This window comes from Hyperoodon ampullatus (genome assembly GCF_949752795.1).
Source record: "Hyperoodon ampullatus genome assembly, chromosome: 4".
Taxonomy (NCBI): domain Eukaryota; kingdom Metazoa; phylum Chordata; class Mammalia; order Artiodactyla; family Ziphiidae; genus Hyperoodon; species Hyperoodon ampullatus.
In genome coordinates this window covers 145,452,081-145,468,298 of record NC_136917.1, presented here as the reverse complement: position 1 = coordinate 145,468,298, position 16,218 = coordinate 145,452,081, and the positions used below count along the sequence as shown (strand labels likewise).

Below are 16,218 nucleotides of genomic sequence, written 5' to 3'. Positions count from 1 at the left end.
ATAAGTTAATATGCTTAACTTTTCATAAATATTAAATACTCTTTAAATATTTGGCTTTAGGCTATTATAAACATGCCAATTTAGATGTAAGACTAAGTTATCTCAGATAATCATTCACCAATATCAAATTAGTAAGGTCAAACAAAAATATTAGCTAAATGAACTGACCTTCATAGTCTGATGAGTATATATCCATTTCCTCCTGTGTAAATGTTTCTACTTCTAAAAGATCCTCCTCAATATCTACAAATACTTTTTCAGTATCATCAGTGACAGAAATAATCTCATCATTGGTTCCTTTTATTTCAAGATTTTTTACTTCAGTTGGCATTCTACTGACAAAAATGAAGCAGCTAAAATTATAACTCATTCTTGGGAACAAAGAGCTTGCTTTCAATTGATTCAGTTTATTGAAAAAGAACAAACTAAGCTTTCGTATTTATAAAGTTTGTTTTTTAACCATGTCTGGCAAATACTAGAAGCTTAATAAAAGGTTGTTCAATGAGTAACTGAACGTCCGGTTTTTATTTACTCAAAGGATTAGAATAATTTCGACTTTTCTAAATTTGCCATTCTCACAAAGGAATCTTCCTGCTACCAAGGCTTCAGCTTTAGTATTCAAAGATACATTACTTGTAATATTACTTAATATGTAAAAATGAATGAGATGATTAGTTCAACTTCCTCTGACACAGGAGATCAATGAACATAATAAAGGGATCTCTTGGGATGAATTAGCTCCTCTCTTACAAGATATAAGCTAGACCAACACGTAAAGAAACAAAATTTGTAATGAATTGTTAAAGTACTTCAGAAAGCACTCTCTTACTGCTTCTCTAGTTCAAAGAAATGCTCATTTCTTTAACTTTCAAGGGTTCAATTCTCCTTTAAGCCCAAACACCACCAAACAAGGTATTTGAAAAGGAAGGTATAATCAGCAACTTACTTCAAGGTACTTTGACAAGATTCATTCTGATCATTTCTTTCCTCACTCCCACCTTGAGTGGATACTACAACAGAACAGCCAGCATCTGTTTTAAAATCACTTTCTATATTGGGTCCATTCTGAGGCTCAGGGTAATTATTCTCTAGCACCTAAAACAAACCATTTATAGTACTTAATATTCATTTAATTTTCATTTTATATATATATATATTTTCTTTTTTTTTTTTTGCGGTACGCGGGCCTCTCACTGTTGTGGCCTCTCCCACTGCGGAGCACAGGCTCCGGACGCGCAGGCTCAGCGGCCATGGCTCACGGGCCCAGCCGCTCCGCAGCATGTGGGATCCTCCCGGACCAGGGCACGAACCTGTGTCCCCTGCATCACCAGGCAGACTCTCAACCACTGCGCCACCAGGGAAGCCCTCATTATATTTTTAGATTATTAATACTTTCTACAGAACTTCTCCTGATTAAGTCTCTTATTCATTTACCAAGTATTTACTGCATTTCTAATACTCAATATTTGATGCTGAAGCAATGTCTGTCTTTATTCCACCTAGAAAAAATAAGCTTGACTACCTAAAGAGTATTCAAAAGAAATCAGCCTTACAAACTTGAAAGGTATATCACCAGTGTTTTCAGGCACAGAACAATAGCAATAAAAATGTAAAGTTGCTTTCATTTCACTCTCTTTACAGTTATAAAGACATTTAGTAATTATTTCAAAATGACATAGTGGGCAAAAATATATGCAGCTAAAAATACAAGGGATGTATCTCTTTTGTTTTACTTAGAAATTTAGGTATGCATCACCTAGAAACACTTAAAAATTTCTATGACAACAAATATCACAGTATCTTCTAAACTACCTTACAATAACAGAAACTGATCTCAAAAAAACGAAAAGAAATACAAAAAGAAAACATAAAACAAAACAAAATTTCTTCAACCCAGAATAAACTAGTTTAAAATGAAGGCAATTCGAAAAAGAACAAATAAAGAATTAAAAAGTGTGGAGGGGTGTTGACCAAGACGGCAACAAAGGAGGCTCCTGAATTCTCCTCCTCTCACAGACACACTGAATGTACAACTACACACAGAAAATGACCACTGAAAGAAATCCAGAAACTCACTGAGTGACTCCTACACATCAGGGGAGTAAGAAAACACATGTTGAAACAGGTAGTTAAGGCTGAAACACAATCTGACCATAAACCCCAACCCTGGAACAGCACCCTACAAGCGGGAGGGAACTTCTAACTTCCAGCTTCTAAAAAGCAAAGGGTTTGGACCCTACATTTAGTGCCCAGACTTTTAAGACTTCTACTTGAGAGTCAGGCCCCCAAAACACCTAGCTCTGAGAGCCAAAGAGTCTTGTATCCATGAAACCCACAAGACTACAGCAAACAAAGAAGCAGTTATTAACAAGTGTGTGAGCACTCCACTGCAGCTATCCCCACAGGGCTTAGCACAGAGGGGTGGGCAAAAACAGCCATCTCCCAGTCTTCCCCTGGAATGAGTCCATCCGCATACTTTGTAAGCTGCTGCCTGGGGAGCCCGCACCTGAGCACTCATCTAGGCCTGGCTACAGCCTTCCCCAGAGACCAGGGAAGCCAATGGACACCTCCTCTATCTTCTCTATCTAGCCTGCTCCAAGTCACCAGTATCTCCCTAGAAGAAGCCTATACACACATACGTTGCCCCAGTTTTTGCAGCTGCTGACTGAGGGGGAGGTCCCTGGATCACCTGCCTCTGATAGCCAGTAGGGCTTGTATTCACAAGTCCTACAGAACTGTAGCAAACAAAGAAGCAGTTCTTAATGGGTGCAGGAATACCCACAATGGCTATACACGTGGGCCCAGACCACAGGGAGCAGGCAAAAATACCCATCTCCCGGTTACTCCCCAAGAAGGGCTTAACTACATACTTCGCCACATGCTGTCTGAGGGTCTGGCTTCCAATCAGCCTGCATCTGGTGCTAAATGTGATCTACCCCTTTGGGACACTGACACTCTTCACATAACCTCAATTACTAGGAATCACTAAGAACAAAGGAGGCTTAGATAATCACAAAGGTTTCAGAGACAACCAAAAGCTCAGGCCAGGTTAACTGATGAGGTTCATCTCCTACATAAGACCACTCTGTTCAGACTGGGCGATGTGGCTATTTTATCTAATGCTCAGAAATCAACAAAGAGACTCAAAGAAAATAAAGAAACAGAAGAATATGTTCCAAACAAATGAATAAGATAAATCTCCAGAAACAGACCTTAATGAAAGAGATAAGTGATTTACCTGATAGAGATCTAAAAGAACAATCACTGAGATGAGGGGAACAATGCATGAACAAAGTGATACTTTCAAGGAAGAGATAGAAAATACAAAAAAAGTACAAAACGTAAATTAGAACTGAAGAACACAATAGCTGAACTGAAAGTCACTGAAGGGATTCAGTAACTGACTAAATCAAGCAGAAAAAAGGACCAGAGAACTCAAAAATAGGGCAGTGGAATCAAAGAAGCAAGAAGGAAGAAGAATAAAAGAGTGCAGATAACTTAAGGGTACATTACAGAGGTCCCAGAAAGAAAGAAAGGGGCAAAAAGCTTATTCAAAGAAATAATGGCTGAAAACTACTCAAACCTGGGGAAAGAAACAGACATCAGATCCAAAAAGCCTAGAGAGTTCAAAATAACATAAATCCAAAGAGACCTACACCAAGAGACAAAAGTTAAAAACAAGGAGAGAATCTTAAAAGCAGCAAAAGAAAAACAATTTGTTACCTATAGAGGAACCCCTATAATGTTATCAGTAGATTTTTCAGCAGAAATTCTGTAGTCCAGAAGGGAATGGCATGATATATTAAAAGGGCTGAAAGAAAAAAACTGCCAACCGAGAATACTCTACCCAGCAAAGCTGTCCTTCAGAATTGAAGGAAAGATAGTTTTCCAGACAAGCAAAAGCTGAAGGAGTTCATGACCACTAAACCAGCCTTACAAGAAAAGTTAAAAAGAGTTCTTCAAGCTGAAACAAATAGATGCTAATTAGTAGCAGAAAAACATACGAAAGTATAAAACTCATTGGTAAAGGTAAATATATAGGTAAATTCAGAATATTCTAGTGTTGTAATGGTGGTGGGTTAAACACTCATAACTCTACTATGAAGAATAAATCACAAAAGTATTAAAGATAACTATAACTACAATAATTAATGGATACACAATGTAAAAAGATATAAATTGTTACATCAAAAATATAAAATGCAGGGAGAGGGGTAGTGTAATAAATATGCAGAGCTTTTGTATGCATTCGAAGTTAAGTTATCAGCTTAAAACAGACTATTACAAATATAACTTGTTTTAGTATAAGCCTCATGGTAACCACAAAGCAAAAGCCTATAGTAAACAAGCAAACAAAAAACCCACAAAAGATTTTTTAAAAGGAATCCAAGCATACCTCTACAGAAAATATTCAAATCTCAAAGAATAGAGCAAAAGAGGAAGAGGGAGTTCCCTGGTGGCCTAGTGGTTAGGATTTGCACTGTCACTGCTGTGGCCTGGGTTCAATCCCTGGTTGGGAAAGAAACTGAGATCCTGTAAGCCATGCGGCATGGCCAAAAAAAAAAAGCAAGAGAGGAAGAAAAGAACAAAGGAAATACAAAACAACCAGAAAACAATTAACAAAATGGCAGTATTAAGCCCATACATATCCATACATATCTATAATTGATTTAAAGGTAAATGGACTAAATTCACCAATCAGAAGACATGGAGTAGTTAAAAGGATTAAAAAAAAGACCCAACTGAATACTGCCCACAAGAGACTCACTTCAGCTTTAAGGACACACACATACTGAAAGTGAAGAGATAGAAAAGTATTCCATGCAAGCAGAAACCAAAGGAAAACAGGGGTAGCTATATTTAGACAAAACAAACTTTAAGCCAAAGACTATAACAACAGACAAAGAAGCTCATTATATAATGATAAAGGGGCCAATTGATCAAGAATATATAACATCAATTAATATTTATGCAGCCAACATAGAAGCCAACACAAAAATTAACTCAAAATGTATTAAAGACTTGAAAGTAAGACCTGAAACCATAAAGCTCCTAGAAGAAAAGACGGGCAGTTAAGCTCCTTGATGATGATTTTTTGGACACCAAAAGCAAAGGAAACAAAAGCAAATTTGAATTATACCTCAATAAAACTGAAAAAAAGAACAAATTTAGATACTATTGGAATTCTCCAAATATTAAAAAAAAAGTCCATGTCCCAACTACTTTACCATATAGAAATTTGTTTTCCAAGAAATTCACCTCCATCTTTTTCTGGAGTACAACAGCAAGTACTCAATCAAAAGATATTTATGAAAAAAATACTTGCCTTGCAAACAGTTAGGTTAAAAGAGCAGCCTTTTACTTGCCACTGGGTAGAGAAAAGAAAGAATAGCCCGGGCTGCCCTGGTGGCCTGGTGGTTGAGAGTCCACCTGCCGATGCAGGGGACACGGGTTCGTGCCCCGGTCCGGAACGATCCCACATGCCGCAGAGCGGCTGGGCCCGTGAGCCATGGCCGCTGAGCCTGCGCATCCGGAGCCTGTGCTCCGCAACGGGAGAGGCCACAGCAGTGAGAGGCCCGCATACCACAAAAAAAAAAAAAAGCCCATAAGCATTAATTTCTCTACTGATATCCATCTGCCTTTCTAAGTTTGGTCCTCCAACTTCATCTGCCAGATAATATAAGAAAAGATGATCCCCTAATACATACGATGAGATATCAGTAATAAAAACTGGACAGCTGCCTAGTTCTTCCTCATCTGAACAAAACCCTAAAACTTTAAAAAGAAATAACAGAAATGTAATACCACTTGTAATATCACTTAAAATTATCTCTTTTTTAAAATTTTTTTTTATTTTGGCCATGCCATGCAGCTTGCAGGATATATCAGTTTCCCGACCAGGGATTGAATCCGGGCCACAGCAGTGAAAGCACCAAATCCTAACCACTAGACCACCAGGGAACTCTTTTTCTTTTTTATAAACACACATGAAACCTCAAAACCTCACAGCCTCTCTGAAAGCACTTTAACCCTAATTTATCATTTTTAAGAATTAAAGGAACCACTTTAAAAAATTAGGTGATACAGGTTATAATCAGCATTGTCATTAACTTTGTTACTTAGTGACTCTTTATTAGATAGGGAAATATAAATATAGTTTTAATCTAAAATGAGAATTCTCATTTGTATGTAATTAACAATTCAAGTATTTACCTTAATAATGGCATTTTTTGCCTTATATGTAGCAAAGTAGGGTTGTTTCAAAAGCCACAATGATGTAAGAATGGCAGCTGTAGAGGTCTTTACACGAATGACGGGACTGTACTCACAGGATGACGCAGTGAGACCAAAATCACAGAGCAGTCTTCTATCAGACCATCTTATCATCCATTCCAACAGCCTTCTTATACTGCCAAATGTGTTATTTAGTGCTAGAGGAAGATCTTCTTGAGGGTTAATATCGTTGCATTGAATTGCTTTGAAAATACATCTTCTAGTTTCAGTAGACTTGGGAGTGCAAAAACTATGGTTTGACCACCTCTGTATTAAAGTTTTCTCTGCATTGTCATCTTGTATTCTGTAAACTGACTTCTGTTTTAAACCAAACAACCCACTCTTCCCTTCATTTTTATTGACTTCATTCAAAGCGTTCTCTAAAAAAGGCTTGATCCCTTGATTAACCAGTACAGAAGCCGAAAGTGTCTGGTTTTCTGATTTTTCATACTCATATGACTCAGGAGCAACAACAAAGCAAGAGCCAGCTCTAAACACATTCTGGCTTTTGGTTTTGCCCTGACGTCGTTTTAATGTTGTATGTACATCAAAAAGTAAAGAATTAAGTTCATGTTCTCTAAGATGTCCAGAAAAGCTAGTTAGAAATGGAATGCCAGCATCCTTGGAACCAAGTAGGTCTCTTTCAAGAACATAACTCAAGAAGAGTTCAAGGAATTTAATATATTCATCATCGTCACGTTCAAATTCCCAAACACCTATTACAGGAAGTGCATTTTGTAACAACTTTTCATGATCTTCTTTTCTTTTAGGGTTTTCCTTCTGATTACATATTTTCTTTTTTCCATTGGGCTTACCAGTCAATGTTAATTCCATGTGATTTGGGGCATTCCTATAGCAAAATAAAATTTAAAAAGACAAAATTAAGATCACTTAATCACTAAAAATGATCTTAGCATTGACAATAAAAATTCTCTCTGCTGGTTAAGTCATACCTCTTGTTTTCTGATGCCTTGGTAACCTATCTTTCAAATAAGGGGCAAAGATCTCTAAGTAGTCACTCGAGCTGAACATTCTGAGTCCAAAAAATATAACAGATTAATATCAAAAGGGAAATTTTATGTTAAAAAAGATTAAAAGGTGTTCATAGAAATTTCACTATTAAAAAAAACATGACTTTTTCTGGGAAAAAAAAAGCAGGTCCTCTAACAGGTCAGAATTTAGAAATACTATACAAAGTCAATAAAAAATCACAAGCCACCAATACACATCATAGTTTACAGTTTTCTGTTTCTCTCTTGCATCCACCCCTTTCAGCTTCCCTGTATGATATGCAAGAAGCAGGACTGCCCTCAGGATTCCACAGGATACCACACAAAAGTTGGGTATTTTTCTGAACACTTTCTGCTATTAACCTGTTGGGCAGGCACCTAACTGCCAGCCATAATTACTTTTAAATCTGTTTCCTTTCAACATGGTTCTTAGGGCAGAACACAGATCCCTAGTTCCCTCAGTAAAAGAAAGCTTCCAGTTAGGCACCTGGGCTGAAGCCTCCATGTCTCTTCCTATTAAGAATGCAAAATAAGCAGTCTCCAAGGTATTCCTGTGCTAACACTGAAGTTGTTTGGTGAAACAAGCACATCATTTATGATACTACCAGATACAGTTTAAGCAGACGTTTGAAGTAGATGATATTATTTCACTTAAGCAAGATTATGGTTGATTATATAGTCTTTCAGTCACGAGAAGGATAAACTGCATTGTAGATACTGAATTATAAAGAAAAAAATCTGCTTAAATCAAAGTAACAGAGGTTTAACTGATAAGCAAGAATTTCTCAACAATTTACAGACAAGCTTCAAAGATGAATGTGCAAAAAAAAAAAAAAAGATGAATTTGCAAATTCCTTCCCTGGAAACTCTAAAAATGATATAGCTAACCAAATAATCCTGAACTATTTAAGTCTAAGATTGCTAAAAGAACTAAAAGTCCTCCAGTGAACTCTAGAATTTCATCTACTCATTTTATTTTATACCTTCAGGTGGCAAAATTATTTTGTATCTCAGTAATATTTTAAATGGATTTTCAACAGTCTCATCTTACACTCCTCACATTCTTGTGGGTATGGAGGGTGGTAATAATACAATCAGTGAGGTTGCTGGAAATAAAAATCAGGTCATCAGTTGCATGAAAATACTGAAAGTACTTTGTTCCCAAAGGAAGTGAATGCTTTCTATTACGAGATCTCAATTGTACCTTTGAGGGAAATGTATCCTACTTTTTTCTTCAGCCAACAAAGCTTCTGAGAAAGTATCAGGTGTATCTGCATCACTGTGGACCAGAGAATTCCCTGGTTCTGTGAGTGTGCTCCTGCTCAAACTAGTTCCCAAGGAAAACTTGTCAAAACCTAGAACCTCAGCTGGTTTTTCTTCTTCAGTTGGCTCCCATATATTCATCTCAAAAGAACCTATATTTCTCTGCACACGTTTCAGAGCTTTCACCCTCACTTTATGGATAGAATGCATGATAACAGACATCATTTCCTGAGTTTGGGGACCTAGAAAGAAAAGAACAAAAGGCCTTAAAGTTCATTATAATGTTTCAACTCAAGACATAAGGGGATCCAATTCCGGTCCCCCCTGGGAACATGAAATCTAACTGATGGCTAAGGCTTAGTTCTACAATCTTACAGATCATACTTTTTTTCAATATCTGTTAGAAAGGTACGGTCCATATTTTTAAGGTAGAACAGCAGAAGCTAGAAAAGGTCCATTAAAGAACAATAAAAGTGACTCCATAAAAAAGTATGCCCTGGAAAACAAAAAATTTAGAAGCAATTTAACTGTTTCAAAAATCGGATAATTAGAGAAAGAATCACTAACATTCTTCTCATTCCCACAGAGTGGCACACAAGAGAAAATAAGTATAATTTTAGCCAAAGAAACAAAAACACCTTTCTGACTTCAAGTAACAGAAAACAACAGAAAGGGAAGTTTTTCAAGACTGCCTACATAAAAATTTTTAAATATCAGTAATACATTAACATGACATTTTAGAGATTTCAAAAAAGTCTGAAAAAATATAAATCACAAATACAATGTAAGTACATTAATGCAATAATGTACATCATAGGATATTACTAGACTTAAATAACTAGACTATAGTTCTAAAACAGAGAGTAATTTTAATTCTTTAAAAATTTCTATATTATGAATACCTCATTTTATTATACTTCACAGATACTGCATGTTTTACAAATTGCAATATCTGTGAAGGTTTGGGGCAACCTTCAAGCAAGTCTACTGGTGCCATTTTTCCAGCAGCATTTGCTCATTTCATGTCTCTGTGTCACATATTGCTAATTCTCACAGCATTTCAAACTTTTTCATTATTATGAGATTTGTTTTGGTGACCTGTGATCAGTGATCTTTAATGCTACTACTGCAAAAAGATTATAACTTGCTTATGATTATGACTCGGATAATGGTTAGCATTTTTTAGCAATAAAGTACTTTTTAAATTAAGGTATATACATTGTCTTTTTTTAGAGCACACTTAATAGACTATAGTATACTGCAAACAACTTTTTTTTTTTTTTTTTGTGGTACGCAGGCCTCTCCCATTGTGGAGCACAGGCTCTGGATGTGCAGGCTCAGAGGCCATGGATCACGGGCCCAGCCACTCTGCAGCATGTGGGATCTTCCCGGACCGGGGCACGAACGCGTGTCCCCTGCATCGGCAGGCGGACTCTCAACCACTGCACCACCAGGGAAGCCCTGCAAACAACTTTTATATGCACTAGGAAACCAAAAAATTCATGTGACCTGCATTACTGCATTATTCACTTTATTATGGTGGTCTGGAACCAAACCTGCAATATCTCCAAGGTATGCCTGTGCTTAATGCCATTGAACTGTACACTTAAAAATGGTATATTTTATATTATTTATATTTTACCACAATAAAAAAAATTTTTCATAAGGTCATCTTGAATGCATAGTATAAAATAAGGAGCATAAATAACCATAAAAGGAGAATACTAGTCTTCAATAAAATATCTGATTATACAAAGCATTATATATTCATTTTATATATTTTATCTTGTTTAATCCTCTTTCAATACATATTCATAAAGAAGTATTAATATACTCATTTTACAAATAAGGAAAAGAGGCTCAGAGATACCGAGCAACTTGCCTATGGTCACACAGTTACTAACTGACAGAGCCATGACATGAAGTCAGCTTTGTCTGGTTCCAAAGCAACAGAATTGGTGCTTCCGTAATGGGGAAGTGTTTCTGACTTCTCATACTCCTATCTCCAAAGAGAAATGCATAAAAACATGAGCACTAGAAAATAAATGCTTTCAAAACAAAATGAGAATCTTCAGCAATTTATCTAACAGATATCTAAGAAATGACAAATAATACCTTTCACAACATAGTGTCTGAGTCTCTGTTGAAGAGAGTGATATTTTTCTCTTAAAGGAACCCTTATGTCCTCAGGATTGGGAAATGCTTTCACAAAAATTTCTGCTACCTTCAGAAAAATTTAAAAATGAGTTTTATGAGTATCATTCTTAATTACAAATAAAATTAAAATTCTTTAAAGTCTCTGCTTCTGATTTAGTTTATTTTCACCTACATTTACATTACCTCTCTGATTGGTGGCAGTTCTCCAATGAGGCTCAAAATTAGATCCTGAATAAGTTCTTCAATATTAGAAAACCGAGAGAACGGTAGCATTCTACAAGCCCATTCCACTGCACTGAGACAGTGCTCAACCATACAAGAATCAAACTTTACTTCGAGGTCCTAAATGGATATTGAAAGATATCATTTCCTTTTCACTTTAGACGGATAGACTTCGATCAAGCAATTATTTCCCAAGTAATATTTATTATTCTTATTCTTGTGTAATTGATACCTTTTTTCCCTCCACATTTTCTCTTGCCTTCTGATATTGCCTGCAACTATAGGATAACTTATCACGGACATGCAGCATCCAACACAAAGCACAAAGTTCTCTGAAGCAACCTAAATCAGGAATGGAAATATGAAAGAAGACTGCATGAGTATATACATTAATATTATAACAACTGTTGGTTATTTTTTTTCCAAAATAAATGTCTTTATACTGTTGATTATAAAAGAAACATGCTCATCCTCAATACTTTATATAAAAGTTGTGGAGATCCCTACAGAATTTTTACACATATTATTCCAGAATATTTCATACATGTCACACTCACATGAAAATATTAAAAACACTTTATAGAGTAAATAAGCTACTCTATTTATTGGTAGTTTACTTCCTTTAAACTTAGAGTATATTGTAGATATTTTTCAAAGCCAATACACATAGCTCTACTTAATACCATATTGCTAATTTATTTGGAAAATCACTTATTAATAGGCATTTAAGGGACTTCCTGGTGGCACAGTGGTTAAGAATCCGCCTGCCAATGCAGGGGACACAGGTTCGAGCTCTGGTCCGGGAAGATCCCGTATGCCACAGAGCAACTAAGCCCATGCGCCACAACTACTGAGCCTACACTCTAGAGTCCACGAGCCACAACTGCTGAGCCCGTGTGCCACAACTGCTGAAGCTCACGTGCCTAAAGCCTGTACTCCACGACAAGAGAAGCCACTGCAATGAGAAGCCCGTGCACTGCAACAAAGGGTAGTCCCCATTCACCACAGCTAGAGAGGGCCTGAGCACAGCAACGAAGACCCAACACAGCCAAAAATAAATAAATAAATAAATTTATTTTTTAAAAAATAGGCATTTAAGTTAAAAATTTTTCAATATTAGAAGTATAATTTCCAATATAAAACAATTTTTTATTAAAAGTAATACAAGTACACAAAGATATATAAAATCATACTATGTATATACAGTTTTGCAACTATCTCTTTTTTTTCCACCTAATGTATCTTAGATATATTTCCTTTCTTTTTTTTTTCCTGGCCGCACCATGAGGCACGCGGGATCTTAGTTCCCCAACTAGGGATCAAACCTGTGCCTCCTGCAGTGGAAGCGCAGATTCTTGACCACTGGACCACCAGGTAAGTCCCTCAGATATATTTCCATGGTGGCAACATACACATACGGTCTTTTCATTATCAGCACAGTATTCTGTTACATGAAACTTCCCCAAATCAAATGTAAAATATATCATTACTAATATTTAGGCCTAATTTATAAGCAAGAAGCTCATTTTGGACAAACCTATTGCTTTAATGGACACTTCATCAAGCTTGCGGTCTCCAGTTGCCCCAGGTCGAAAGAATCCTACACCTTCTTTACAGAAATTAAGTAACGACTGAGGGAAAGGACTCAATGAAGGAAGGGATCCTTTCATTCGAATCTGAAAGTAAAGAAAGAATATGTTAATTACCAGTCATATAAGTCAATTTTTAAGGAAACTATAAAGCAACAAACAAGGCAGGTAAGATAAACCATAAAGAGTGGAAAACACAGCATGGTTCCCATACTATGTAAGAAAATATCCCTGAAATCACTTGTTCTTTCAGAAACTTAGCTCACAAATTTAACCAACAAATTCACTAGGCTAAATCTCAAAGGGGAAAAAAAAGGTTCTATCCAAACTAACCTCTCTTGTCACTCTGTTTTGCCTAAAAAGTTCTCTATAGAAAGAATTTAATGCTATTTGCCCTGACTTCCCCCAAAGGAATAGTAAAGAAAATAAACTTAAGTATCTAACTCTACCTATGTGCATTACCTAAAAACTAATACAGAAAAAGGTATATCTACGTACAAAACTTTAAAGAACTAATCTATAAGTGACAGAATTATAAAGTCATCATTTGGCAACTCCTAATAAAAAAATGACTCTAGTGAGGATCATCAATAAATGCTAAATTAGGTAAAAAATTGATGGGTTGATGGAGGACATGATAGTGGGTGGAACATGACCCAAATTCACTGATCCATCTCACTATCATGAAAAGTGAAAGAAAAAGACATATGTACAACACGATATGCTGCAGAAGGGAAGTATACAATACCACTTATGAAGGATTCAATTCTAAGAAAATGTTAACCTGAATTTAATCAAACCTGTCTACTTTGATGAGGATAGATTAATTACCAGCTTATAGAAAATGAAAAGAAAGAGGAACAACTTAAATGACACTAAATGAAAAAATGACAGACAAATCCAAAATATGGTTCAGGACCAACTACCTAATCTCTCTAACAAATCAAGAATAGAAAATAAAGGAAACTACTGTGTGTTAAAAGGAAACTGTGATAGAATAAAAGAAAAGGGGGACTTCCCTGGTGGCACAGTGGTTAAGAATCTGCCTGACAATGCAGGGAACACGGGTTCGAGCCCTGGTCCGGGAAGATCCCACATGCCGTGGAGCAACTAAGCCCATGTGCCACAACTACTGAGCCTGCGCTCTAGAGCCCATGAGCCACAACTACTGAGCCCATGTGCCACAACTACTGAAGCTCACGCACCTAGAGCCCGTGCTCCACAACAAGAGAAGCCAACGCAATGAGAAGCAAGTGCAGTGCAAAGAAGAGTAGCCCCCACTCGCCGCAACTAGAGAAATCCCGCACGCAGCAACAAAAACCAAATGCAGCCAAAAATAAATAAATAAAAATAAATAAACTTATTAAAAAAAAAGAATAAAAGAAAAGGGATCTAAGAGACATAAACCTGGGAAGAAAAGGATTAACAGTAGGCTTGTAATCTATTTTCTCCCTCTATTATTCACTTCCAGAAAGACATGATCTAGTCAAATCCCCTTGTAAGCATGCTAAGGACAGACTTCTTGTCAAACAAATTAATGGTATTTACCAGACGTACAGAGTCTGTCTAGGCTGGTTATTAGAAACAAATCTAGAATGTATGGATTTATGGAGTATGACCCATGGAAAATGTTACACAAGCTATATAATTAGAGAGATATAAAATGGAGATGTTAAATAACTGAAATAGCTCCCTTTTGTGTCATGACGTTAAAAAAAAAAAACCAGGACACATTCTTCTACAGTGAGAAAAGACTTGGAGCGGTGTATGCAATTCCAGAGTTCGCTACATTTCATCTGTATCTTTTGGCTACCTATATCCTTGCAATTATTGGTGCAGTTTGACCCACGGATGAAAAACATGTGTCTACACAAAAACTTATACATAGGGGCTTCCCTGGTGGCACAGTGGTTAAGAATCCGCCTGCCAATGCAGGGGACACGGGTTCAATCCCTGGTCCGGGAAGATCCCACATGCTGCAGAGCAACTAAGCCCATGCACCACAACTACTGAGCCTGCACTCTAGAGCCCATGAGCCACAACTACTGAAGCCCGCGTGCCTAGAGCCCATGCTCCACAACAAGAGAAGCCACTGCAATGAGAAGCCTGCGCACCACAACCAAGAGTAGCCCCCCACTCAACACAATTAGAGAAAGCCCGTGAGCAGCAACAAAGACCCAACGCAGCAATCAATCAATCAATAAATAAATACACTGCACCCCCCCAAAAAAACTTATACATAAATGTTCATAGCAGCATTACTCATAATAGCTAAAAAGTGGAAGCAATCCCAATGTCCATCAATGGATGAATAAACAAAATGTTATATATCCATACAATGGAATATTATTCAGCCAGAAAAAGGAATAAAGTACTGACTTATGCTACAACATGAATGAACTTTAAAACCATTATGCTAAGTGAAAGAAGCCAGTCACAAAAGGCCACATGTTGTATGATTTCACTTATATAAAATGTCTACAGTAGGCCAATTCGTAGAGACAGAAAGTAAATTAATGGTTGCCAGGGGCTGGGAAGACAAGGAAATGGAAGTTACTATTAATGTGTTTCTTTTTTGGGGTGAAGAAAATATTCTGGAATTAAACAGTGGTGATGGCTGCACAACTCTGTGAATATACTAAAAACCAAGGGATTGTACATTTTTAAAAGGTGAATTTTATGGAATGTAATTTATATATCAATTAAAAAATAGTAAAGAAATTAGCTAAAATAAAGATTCTGCATTATATTAGTTTCCTATTACTACCCTAACAAATTACCAGAAATGTGATGGCTGAAACCAACACCCATTTAATATCACACAGTTTTTGTGGATCAGAAGTCTAGGTACAGCTCAGCTGGCTCCTTGCTTAGAGTCTCACAAAGTCAGTCAAAGTAACAGCAGGGCTGCCTTCCTTTTTAGAGATTCTAGGGGAAATTTATTTCCAGGCTCATTCAGGTTGTTGACAGAATTCCATTCCACATGGTTACAGGACTGAGGTCCCCCATTTCCTTACTGGCTATAGGCTGGGGAAACATTTTCAGTTTCTAAAAGCTGCCTTCTGAAGATGTGGCACATATATACAATGGAATATTACTCAGCCATAAAAAGGAACGAAACTGAGCTATTTGTAATGAGGTGGATAGACCTAGAGTCTGTCATACAGAGTGAAGTAAGTCAGAAAGAGAAAGACAAATACCGTATGCTAACACATATATATGGAATTAAAAAAAAAAATGTCATGAAGAACCTAGGGGTAAAACGGGAATAAAGACACAGACCTACTTGAGAACGGACTTGAGGATATGGGGAGGGTGAAGGGTAAGCTGTGACAAAGCGAAAGAGAGGCATGGACATATATACACTACCAAACGTAAGGTAGATAGATAGTGGGAAGCAGCCGCAGAGCACAGGGAGATCAGCTCGGTGCTTTGTGACCGCCTGGAGGGGTGGGATAGGGAGGGTGGGAGGGAGGGAGACGCAGTAGGGAAGGGATGTGGGAACAGATGTGTATGTATGACTGATTCACTTTGTTATAAAGCAGAAACTAATAAAAAAATAAAATAAAATAAAAAAATAAATAAAAGCTGCCTTCTTTCCTCGGATAATGGCCCTCTTCAAACCAGCAAGGTTATCACTCTTCTAATCCTCCCTTGTGCCTCATTTCTCCTGCCTTCCTTTTCCACATTTCACTTGCCTAGAG

At 37.0% G+C, this 16,218-nt stretch overlaps 1 protein-coding gene across 1 annotated transcript in view; it reads right to left on the bottom strand.

Moving 5' to 3' along the window:
- The window catches only part of CPLANE1 (ciliogenesis and planar polarity effector complex subunit 1), a gene marked incomplete at its 5' end in the record, with an annotated part of 139,460 nt that overhangs the window by 91,716 nt on the left and 31,526 nt on the right, over window positions 1–16,218 (bottom strand). Inside the window, 8 exon segments of the mRNA XM_079703531.1 lie at window positions 169–335; window positions 947–1,095; window positions 6,214–7,123; window positions 8,488–8,788; window positions 10,662–10,770; window positions 10,887–11,045; window positions 11,158–11,267; window positions 12,463–12,601. Of these exon segments, the coding sequence (XP_079559657.1) occupies window positions 169–335; window positions 947–1,095; window positions 6,214–7,123; window positions 8,488–8,788; window positions 10,662–10,770; window positions 10,887–11,045; window positions 11,158–11,267; window positions 12,463–12,601 (2,044 nt within the window).